Below are 11,718 nucleotides of genomic sequence, written 5' to 3' on the forward strand. Positions count from 1 at the left end.
GGGGGTCGCTCCTCCTGCACACCCACATGGGGGGGGGGCCCTCCTCCTGCACACCCACAGAGTGGGGGGGGCCCTTCCTCCTGCACACCCACAGAGGGGGGGGGTCGCTCCTCCTGCACACCCACAGAGGGGGGGTTGCTCCTCCTGCACACCCACAGGGGGGGGGGTTGCTCCTCCTGCACACCCACAGGGGGGGGGGGGTCCCTCCTCTCCTGCACACCACGGGGGGGGGGGTCCCTCCTCCTGCACAGCCACGGGGGGGGGGTCCCTCCTCCTGCACAGCCACGGGGGGGGGTCCCTCCTCCTGCACAGCCAGGGGGGGGGGATGTCCCTCCTCCTGCACACCCACAGAGGGGGGGGGGGGTCGCTCCTCCTGCACACCCACAGAGGGGGGGGTTGCTCCTCCTGCACACCCACAGGGGGGGGGGGGTCCCTCCTCCTGCACACCCACGGGGGGGGCCTCCTCCTGCACACCCACGGGGGGGGGGGGGGGCTCCTCCTGCACACCCACGGGGGGGGGGGGTCCCTCCTCCTGCACACCCACGGGGGGGGGGGGGGTCCCTCCTCCTGCACATCCACGGGGGGGGGGGGTCCCTCCTCCTGCACATCCACGGGGGGGGGGGGGGTGTCCCTCCTCCTGCACAGCCACAGGTTTTCAAACTAGTCAACCTCCTGGCTTAAGTCAAGGGGTCGTTTGCACGCAGGACTGAATCTCTCTGTGCCCATCAGTTACCAATGTCCATTGATAAGCTTGGATTATTTTAGCCAAAAGATCAATTCCCACGACATGAAATGGAGAAAGCAGTGGACAAAGCTCATAATCATAAAATACAGAAATTAAAAGTATTAGTGGACCGCACACCAGCAGGAAACGCATCTGAAGGAGTAGTATGTCACTATCCCCACTGACACGGGAAAATCCATCCAAAAGTGACACATCTGAAAAGCATTTTGGGTTTGTCTGGACGTGGCCGACTTTGGGTGCGTTCAGTACCATAACGTGAGTGTGACATTAAGAAAACTGCATCCACATATAATGGGAAAAAAAAAGACTGGATTTTTTGTTTCCAGTGCAAAAGGGGGCAAAATCCATGTGCACCATGTGCAAACTGTGCTCCAGATCCACGGTGTGAATTATCCACCACATCTGGACTTATGGCTGATTGTCCGCTATGATGTAACCTGGCAGGATACTTGTATTTTACACCTCTGCGCCAGGACATCCTAGGCATAAATATCCACAAAAGTCTGATAGATGCAGACCCAACACCTATCTGGGGAATGGGGCCCCGTCTGGTGACGCCGAGTGGAGGGGTAGCCATGTGTCGCCAGTTATTTAAGCCCCAATTCATTGTGGCACAAGACAGGATCCCTTTAATAGTCTCCAGCCAGGTGGACGGAATATAATGTCCTCTTCAACATTACAATGTATGTAGGTGCCATCCACCCCACCCCTGATGTATCCAGACACCACTATATACAATGCAGAGTCAGTCCTGCAGAATCATACATTATTGCAGTGATGTTTTGCAATACAATATTCAGGTGAGGAATTTTTAACCCCGACCGGAATAAGATCAGTAGGTGCAAAAGGTCTCAGCAAGTCGACGTGAAACAATTGAAAAGTAAAAAAAAAAAAAAAAAGCGATTACTTTTCTACTATTTTCCCTCCGGAGGTTCATACAGAGACCATGCGGTTCACAGAAATGCAGCACGATGCAGACGTTATATACACGAGATCTGCACAGTTATAGTCTCCCAGTACCTGAAGCTCCTATGGGTGAGGTAGCTGGGGTTATCCCCTGAACATTTAGGCCAAGCTGGTGGGACGCACTGGGAACGGGTCCTGCTACTGGTGGTCCAGGTGGGTTCTCTCTTTGTGGAGACGTAAGAGGAGTCGTGGGCTGTGAAGAAGGCCCACCAGCAAGCCGAGCCAGGCGCCTTCGTCTTATCTGTAAAAGTGAAAAGAAACATGGAGTAATGTACAAAAGATCTCAGGTACTGACAGAAGTGGTAGGGTGGGCTTATGTAGTATACACGGACCTAATAACAGACCCCCTCCAATAAGCATGTATACACTATACATAGAAGTCTTGACAGGCCCCCTGTAACTCCTCCTGGAAAAGCTTTAATTTTTATGAACATCTTGTCTTTGCTGCACATACATGCCCTAGGTCCGTGCAAATTACAGGCCCCATAGGCTGCATTACAGCTCAATAACTCCGTGTGCATACAGACGGTTACACTATTGTGCAGTAACAGGTCTTATTATTTCACGGCTATCACATAACAATATCCAGTCTCCATTCTTCATATTTGGCGCAAGCACATAATGGCTGCTGCGTTTCGCACAGCATTAAAAGGAACATTGCGTTTCCCAGCAGAAAAAAAAATCAAGGTACAATCCAATACTGGAAATACTCAAGAGGAAAAGCTACAAAGCGCTTCTATACAGCCGTCCACCAGCACCCTAGAGGGCACTCACTCATCAGGACGATTTTACTACTGAAACCAGTGCTAGGGCTGTAAAGGTCCTAGTACAATGATTAGGAAGTAATCTGATGTGCCAGCGCTGAGAAATCACACTTTAAAGCAACGTGCAAATTAGCCTGGAGGTGCATTGGGGGCGTGCCAATTCACCAAGTGCATAAACACGCCCCCAAAAGCACTCCCAGGCTAATTTGCATGTGGCTTCAAAGTTTTGATAACTATTAAACAGGTATATTTGTATTTCATAATTCATCATCCAACAGAAAAAGGCAATGGTTACAAATCCTCACGTGCTTAGGCTATGTTCACACTAGCGTCGTTGCTGAATTAAAAAGGGGGGGGCAATTATTCTTCCTGAGGCAATAACAGTCCTGCAGATCTTGCTATTTTTGCTGTCAAAAGCTACCAAAAACCCAGACAAATTTGCAAAAACATGCACGAAACTATGTGTTCAATACAAGGGCACATGTATGCAAAATATATAATCATTATAATCTATGCAAGAGGACAGCCTTAAGTGTTTTTTTTTTATTATTATTATTATCCTGTTCTCCACTGCGCCGTCCTCCATACAGCCGGCAGCGTGACTGCTCTGCATTGCACAAGACTTGGATCCCAGATATTATTTCAGTCCTGGGGAAAGCATGTGACGGCGGATGCACAGAATCACGCCATGTGTCACAGCCAACGCTGCATTCTGGGAACGGGAATGCAAATAAGAGAAAAAGCAAATGACAAGGCAACAACAGGGGTTTCTTCAGGTCACCTTCATACAGGGGACTCGTGCACCTCTTTTCTCCCCCATGTTTCATCAGGGATTCATACATGTCGGGTGTTTGCAGCAGATTTTTACTAGGCCGTGTGGATTTTCAAATCAATTCTTTTTAGGGAAATCCTAGCAATGTAACAATGGATTTATAACAATGATGCAGCTAATCACTAGCTGCAGCGGTCCAGCGGCTTGTGGAACGGTGACATCACCGCCTCCTGTCTCTTCATGGAGCGACCTGCTCTGGATCCAGGCAGGTGACTGTCTGAGTTTGGTGTATTTTACACATCCCATCCCCTGGGCAAAGTTTTATTTTAACCCATTTAATACGTGGTGTAAAAATAACCTTAGACGGCTGAATTTCTTTTGCGATCCCTTCCCCAGGTCAACCGCACCCCCGAAACTAAAGAAAGTACATGACAAAGTTGGTAAACTTAAGAATACGCGGCGGTTTACACACAGTTGTTTCTAAAGTGAACCTGCACTGGAAATCACAACAAACATTTCCATAATCGCATGTAAGTGACAAGCGAGAAAGCAAAGTAGGTCACATAACAGGGACAGCGGTGCTTTACCTGGAACGGCGCTGCAATTACCGGCATCAGTCACTGCACCGACGTGACTCAGTTTATATACAGAGCGCCAACAGCCAATACAATAGTCCTCCTGTCTGACAAGCACCAGTATGGAAAAACACACTGGACTGGTGGCACTGGGGGAACAGACAACAGCAGCCGAAATCCCAGTCATTTATTTCCTCCACAACAAATCATTGTAGTGAGCGGCATCTTACAGCAGCCGATCCCCCTGTGATGCAGACTGGATGTACACGGACATAATGATCAGCCCTGTAACGTCTCCCTATAAATTCACTCTCAGGATTGTGGGGTGCCGCCATTGATCAGATGTCCTAGCAACCATATCATTACCTTTAAGAAAAACACTTAAATCCCTTAAGTATGCCCCCCGCTACACACTCACGCAGAAGTTTATACAAAAGTTTAAAGTGTTCTTCTAGTTTCAGAAAACTTTTGACATGTCAGAAGTTGTAGTCTGAGATTCTGGGCGCTGAAACATCAATGAAAACAAAAGAAGTGCCTCTATGTGAGCGGTGCCCTATTGCCCAGGTACGACGCCTCTATGACTGCTCCTCAGAGACATCAGTTTGTTGGTATATGGACTTCATTACTTTTTATGAGGCCATACGCTGCTTACCACCTCTACCGGGGCAGATCTGAACATAGAACTCCATTAAAGCATCCAACTCCCCACGACCAAAACTTCTGATAAGTATTTTAACATGTCAGAGGTTTTATAAATGTAAAAGTACAAGTTACCAGTGTCCGCCACATACTACAAATAGTAATAAAAAGCTCATTTAATAGAGGATATCAGTACTCCTGTACTCCCCAGGCCACATATAGGAAAGGAAGGACTGGGTAGTGACAGCAAAGTTCATATAAAACACTTTTTCCCTAAAAGATCGAATACCAGTGACAGCACACGGGCTTTCCGGTATATCAGAAGAACTACACTTGTAAAACCAGGTTTCAGTAATCTAGTGTGTAAAATAACCAGCCAACGACCAGTCCCTCCACAGACCCAATAGCTGTGGCCCGTGGGAGCTAACCTGACTTGTAACTTGCTGATGACCAGTCCCTCCATAGACACGAAAGCTGTGGCCCCCGATAGTATTTCTGACTCGTAACCTGCCGATGACCAGTCACCATCATAAACCCAATAGCTGTGGCTCCCGATAGTTAATTTGACCGGTAACCTGACAATCAGTCCCCCAATGGGCCGGATAGCCATGACCCCCAGTACTATTTCTGACCCGTAACCTGTCAATGATCAGTCCCTCCATAGACCCGATAGCCGTGACCCCCACTACTATTTCTGACCCGTAACCTGTCGATGATCAGTCCCTCCATAGACCCGATAGCCGTGACCCCCACTACTATTTCTGACCCGTAGCCTGTCGATGATCAGTCCCTCCATAGACCCGATAGCCGTGACCCCCACTACTATTTCTGACCCGTAACCTGTCGATGATCAGTCCCTCCATAGACCCGAAAGCCGTGACCCCCAATACTATTTCTGACCCGTAACCTGTCGATGATCAGTCCCTCCATAGACCCGATAGCCGTGACCCCCAATACTATTTCTGACCCGTAACCTGTCGATGATCAGTCCCTCCATAGACCCGATAGCCGTGACCCCCAATACTATTTCTGCCCCGTAACCTGTCGATGATCAGTTCCTCCATAGACCAGATAGCCGTGACCCCCAATACTATTTCTGACCCGTAACCTGTCGATGATCAGTCCCTCCATAGACCCGATAGCCGTGACCCCCAATACTATTTCTGACCCGTAACCTGTCGATGATCAGTCCCTCCATAGACCCGATAGCCGTGACCCCCACTACTATTTCTGACCCGTAACCTGTCGATGATCAGTCCCTCCATAGACCCGATAGCCGTGACCCCCAATACTATTTCTGACCCGTAACCTGTCGATGATCAGTCCCTCCATAGACCCGATAGCCGTGACCCCCAATACTATTTCTGACCCGTAACCTGTCGATGATCAGTCCCTCCATAGACCCGATAGCCGTGACCCCTAATACTTTTTATGACCTGTAACCTGTTGATGATCAGTCCCTCCATAGACCCGATAGCCGCGACCCCCAATACTATTTCTGACCCGTAACCTGTCGATCAGTTCCTCCATAGACCCGATAGCCGTGACCACCAATACTATTTCTGACCCGTAACCTGTCGATGATCAGTCCCTCCATAGATTTGATAGAGGAGGCCCATAGTAGCTATTCTGACCTGTCTAGCTTTTCCTATATAACAGTCTAATGTAAAGACAACGTCCTGAGTGCAAATCACAGACCCAACAATGAACAGTGGGAGATTTCAGCAGTGTATCTGTAGCCTGACTCTGTTCTGTGACCAATAAATACATGAGGGGAGTCAATATGCAAACAATTGCAGAAATGCACCTTCAGACACTAGAACTGGAATCAGCAATCTGTGGCTCTCAGGGCATGCCGGGAGTTGTAGTTTTCTAACTGGGAAAGGAAACTTTTTCCCAAATGTTAAGTACAAGCTGCTGGTATTATCGGCACTTTCTAGGATCAGCAGATGACCCGGTCACCCAAGTAAAGGTGTAATCTGGAGGAGACCCAGCTCTGGAGTCAGCACCTGTTCTGCCAGCATCGGGCACAGGACTGAAATCACGTGGTCACTAAATGACACCACAGGTCAACCGGGGACATCTGCCAACCAAAGTAATGATACAATCCATTCTAATTGATAATGGCCACAGGAGACCAGCAGCTAATACCTGGGGAAAGCTGGGTGACAATCAATATGGCTGCCCTTACAGCTCACACAAAAACTGAATGACGAACCCAGCTAGTTACACAGTTCCTTGAAAAAGTATTCATACCCTGTGAACTTTTCCACCAACACTACATAGCAAGTATTTGTGAAGTGTAAAGGAAAGACATTTTTGAAAGCAAGCCATAATAAATTTCGTTTTCAAAAAGCCATGTAGGGGGCACAGCGAGCATGTGGAAGAAGGTGCCCTGGTCAGATGAGACCTAAGGAGAAATTTTTAGGCTAAATGCAAAACACTATGTGTGGCGGAAAACTGCCATTGCGCATCACCCTGAAAACACCATCCCCACCATCACACATGGTGGTGGCACATGGCAGCATGATGATCTGGGGAGACTTTTCTTCAGCAGGGGCAGGGAAGATGGCCAGATTTGATGGGAAGGTGGATGGAGCTAAATACAGGGCAATCCTAGAGGAAAACCTGTTAGAGGCTGCAAAAGACTTGAGTTGGGGAGTAGGTTCACCTTCCAGCAGGACAACACCTTTAAACATCCTGCCAGAGCTACAACAGAGGGTCACAGTCCAGACCTAAATCCCAGAGAATCTGTGACAAGACTTGAAGACTTGAAAATTGATGATCATAGACGTCTCAATCCAATCTCACTGAGCAAGAGTACAAAGGAGGGGTAAAAATGTCACCTCTAGATGTGCAAAGCTGGGAGAGAAAACCCCCAAAAGACTGCAGCAGTAATTGCAGCGAAAGATGGTCCTACAAAGTACTCACTCAGAGGCACTGGATACAATTGCACGACACAATTTTCAGATTTATATTTTTAAAATAATTAGAAAACCAATATAATTTCTTCGACATTCTTCCATAAAAGCCAGATTTGTGGAGTATACGACTGAGTAATCCTGTGGACAGACTCTCCCCACTGAGCTGTGGATCTCTGCAGCTCCTCCAATGACAAATGGCCTCTTGGCTGCTTCTCTAATTAGTGAACTCCTTGCTTGAGATGTCAGGTTAGGTGGACGGCAATATCTGGGTAGGTTTGCAGTTGTTCAATACTCTTTCCATTTCTTGATGATGGATTGAGCAGTGCTCCGCGAGATGTTCAGAGCTTGGGCTAATTTTTATAACTTAACCGTGCTTTAGCCTTCTCCTCAACTTTATCCCTGACCTGTCTGGTGGGCTCATTGTTTATCATGATGCTGTTTGATCCCTAATGTTCTCAAACCTATTAGGTTTTCACAGAACAGCTGTAGTTCTACTGAGAAGTGACACCCAGGTGAATTCATTGTACTAATTATGCGACTTCTTGGGGGAATTGGTAAGTCAGGATTTTATTTAGGGGGATCAGACTACAGGGGGATCAGACTACAGGGGGCTAGATACAAATGTACGCCACAGTTTTCAGATTTATATTTAGTAAATACTTAGAAAACCTTGTATCCTTTCCTTTACATTTCACAATTACTTGCTAGTCTGGGTTGGTATCACATAAAATCCCAATAAAAATATTTTTAAAAGTTTGTGAGTGTAACATGAAAAAAAATGTGGAAAAGTTCAGAGTATGAAGACTTTTTTAAGGCGCTGTACATAAAGGAAAGGAGCAGTATACCACAGGGACAAGGCAATAGGCGCCCTCCAGGAAAGCGGGGAGACAGCCCTTCACTGACAGCCCTTCACTGGCAGCAGCCACGTTGTTTGCTTTCCCAGAAGCAGAAAGGATAAAAGTATTTTATATATAATAAGTAATTTTACTTTGAGGTTTTCCTTGTCTACAAATGTTAGATAAAAGGTATAAAAAGTTGAGGGGGGGTGTGAACCCAACTCAGACAGAAATGCTACGTCCTGCCCCTAAATCAGAATCAGGACATCATTTGTAAGATCACAGGAGCCCTGAAATTAGGAGAATATTCCTGTATATTACAGACATTATAGTATAGTTTAGTCCTACATCATATACTATATTACAGTACAGTATATCCGTCTTGCGCACTAATACATTATAGGACAGCAGGGCCCGCACTACTTTTGGTATCGGTGTTGTTACTCTGTAATGTCTTTATTGTTTGTACAAGTCCCCTCTGTAATGTAAAGCGCTGCAGAATATGTTGGCGCTATAGAAAAAAAATTATAATACAGGATTTTATTTTACAGTACATTAAATTACAGACTATTATATCAAAGGACTAAACATTACAGAACATATTACTGCCAAGCACACGATATAACATATTACACTACAGCACATATTACACTCCAGTACTATACATTATACTATATATCAGACTACAGAACATTATATTACAGACCAGACTTTATATTACAGTCAATTACTATATATCACAGATTAGTACATATATTACACTAAAGTGTAATGACACCTCAGCCCAGGACTGTATACGAACTATACCGTATATTTTATAATATCACTCCAGCCCATGACATTATATGGTATACACACTAATAACTATATATACATACACACATTACGCTCCAGCCCGGGACATTACAAAATATAATGTCCTATACAGTGCTGGGCTAGAGCCTAATGCGTGTCTATATATATATATATAGACACACACGTGTGTCCCCAATACAGTGCTGGGCTGAGGTGTGTGTGTGTATGTAGATAAATATATATGTGTGTCCCCTATACAGTGCTGGGCTGAGGTGTGTATATATATATATATATATATATATATATATATATATATATATATATATATATATATATATATATATATATATATATATATATATATATATAATGTGTGTGTCCCCTCTACAGTGCTGGGCTGAGGTGTGTGTGTATGTAGATAAATATATATGTGTGTCCCCTCTACAGTGCTGGGCTGAGGTGTGTGTATACATATATAAATATATGTGAGTCCCCTATACAGTGCTGGGCTGAGGTGTGTGTGTGTGTGTGTGTGTGTGTGTGTGTGTGTGTGTGTGTGTGTGTGTGTGTGTGTGTGTGTGTGTATGTGTGTGTGTGTGTGTATGTGTATGTGTATGTGTATGTGTGTATATATATATATATATATATATATATATATATATATATATATATATATATATATATATATATATATATATATATATATATATATATACACACACACCTCAGCCCAGCACTGTATAGGACACACACGGCTCCAGCCCAGCAGCCGCCCCCCGGAGTCTCCTTCTCACCTCGTCAGCGCTCAGCTCCTCCATGATTTTCCTTTTAATGGTGGCTGAGTCGTGGGCTCCGTGTGAGGGGCAGGAGGGGGGGGCGGCAGGGCCGGGGGCCTCCGGCTTCAGGGCTGCATTGTCTCCGGCAGAGTCTGGAGAGAATGATGGCTGATGAGGAGAGGAGCAGTTCTCTGCGCCGTCGCACACAACGCTCCTTCCGCTACGACGCCGTGAGGTAACGCGGGTAGACCGGGGACACGGGGGCGGGGCCTGTACACCGGGAGCGGCGCCGCTTCACACACGATTATTCATCAAAACAACCGGGCGGCCATCTTGCGAGAACGCTCATGTGACATCAGAAGACCCCACCCACAGAATGTAAGAGGTGACCAATCAGCGCTCTAGGGAGGCGGGGAATGTGCTGCTAGGGGTGTGGCCAATGTGAGACAGCAGATAGGGCAGAGAAAGGGGGGCCGCCTGGCAACAGGGGAAGAGTCTGGTGTCCATGGCAACCAGGCCTAGTCCTTCCTGTTCTGGGCCTAAATACAGTGATTGGGGGGGGGGGGTTACAGACATTTTCTGCCAAGAACTCAGTTTATATATAGTCACTGCTCTAGTATCTGTGTTAAGTGTAGTATGACCTCTGAGCACCGCCATATACATGAGCCTTAAAGGGGGTGTCCATGAAAATAAAGTATCTGCAGTAAATATAATAAACAGACTAACTATAGCTCGCCTGACTTGTCCAGCGCCATTGCTCCCCACCAGTCCTTATCATGTACATCCACATGACCCCTGTAGTCAGTCAATGGTCACATGCTAAAGCTGAGGCTAGTGATTGGCAGCAGCGTTCACATGTATTTACAGAACATCATTAGCACAGGTGGAGTAAACAAATACCAACATGGAGCCATATATCAGGCCATATCATTGGGGTCAGAGATGTTGCTGTGACATCACACAGTCCATTACCCAGCAGTGTGTGACGGCCATGTCTCCTGTGTCCGCACCATTTACCCGCGCTCCTTGCCAGTCCTATGCGTCTAGTACCTTTGAAACCACCAGTGCCCACCTTGCCGTCACCATTGCCAGGAAGACTATGGGAACGATGGGTGCATATCATAGTGAGGGGGTCCCACTGCCACTCTGAGCCGCCCTGGATCCAGCAGGACGGTCGGGGCGAGGTCCCACTTTCAATTGTATATGCATTTTTAGGGCATAGATACAGCTGAACATAATGGAGGCGGTCGGTTCCCTGCGCCAACATTCACCTGTGCCATCTGAGACTCTGCTCAGGGGGCGCAATGACGTCACTACATCACACCCGCCATACCGGGACACGCACAGCACAGAGCGGCGATCTCTACTCTCATCTTGGGGACTGGGTCAGATGAGCTTTTTATTTTTGCCAGTGGGGTGGAGGGGCACCATACTGAGGTTATGGGGGCATCACACTATTTGGGGAGGAGGGGGGGGGGCACTGTGGGTGCATTATATTATATGGAGGGCATTGTGGTGATATCAAATTGTGTGGGGAGCACTGAGGTAATCATTATGTTTCTGGGGGCATTTAGAGGGGCATCATATTATGTGTGGTGAGGCACGATGGGAATATCATACTGTGTGGGGGGCACTGAGGACATCATAATCTTTGTAGGGCACCTCTTACTGTTTTGGGGGCAATGTGGGGACGTCATAATGTGTGGGGGCATCATACTAAGTTGGGGGCACTCTGGACATCTTACTGTGCTGGGGGCTTTGTGAGGACGTCATACTAAGTTGGGAGCACTCTAGACATCATACTATGTTGAGGGCACTGTGGGACATCATACTATGTTGGGGCATCATCTTGTGTGGGGACATCATACTGTGAAGGGGGATGTGGGCAACATAGTGTGTGATGGGCACTCTGGGGCATTATCTTGT

At 46.9% G+C, this 11,718-nt stretch overlaps 1 protein-coding gene across 2 annotated transcripts in view; it reads right to left on the reverse strand.

The window, feature by feature from the left end:
- The window catches only part of UBE4B (ubiquitination factor E4B), a 49,661-nt gene extending 39,498 nt beyond the window's left edge, over positions 1-10,163 (reverse strand). For both annotated transcript variants that reach the window (XM_073657280.1, XM_073657279.1), the window contains exons 1-2: positions 9,811-10,163; positions 1,766-1,952 (exon numbers count right to left, since the gene is read on the reverse strand). In XM_073657280.1, coding sequence (XP_073513381.1) covers positions 1,766-1,952; positions 9,811-9,834 — 211 coding nt within the window. In that variant the 5' untranslated portion in view covers positions 9,835-10,163. The remainder of the gene's footprint in view (positions 1-1,765; positions 1,953-9,810) is intronic.
- Positions 10,164-11,718: the final 1,555 nt, after the last annotated feature.

The sequence above is a fragment of the Phyllobates terribilis genome, unplaced genomic scaffold, assembly GCF_046119375.1.
Source record: "Phyllobates terribilis strain yellow unplaced genomic scaffold, ASM4611937v1 Scaffold_12__6_contigs__length_324123572, whole genome shotgun sequence".
NCBI classification, from domain to species: Eukaryota; Metazoa; Chordata; class Amphibia; order Anura; family Dendrobatidae; genus Phyllobates; species Phyllobates terribilis.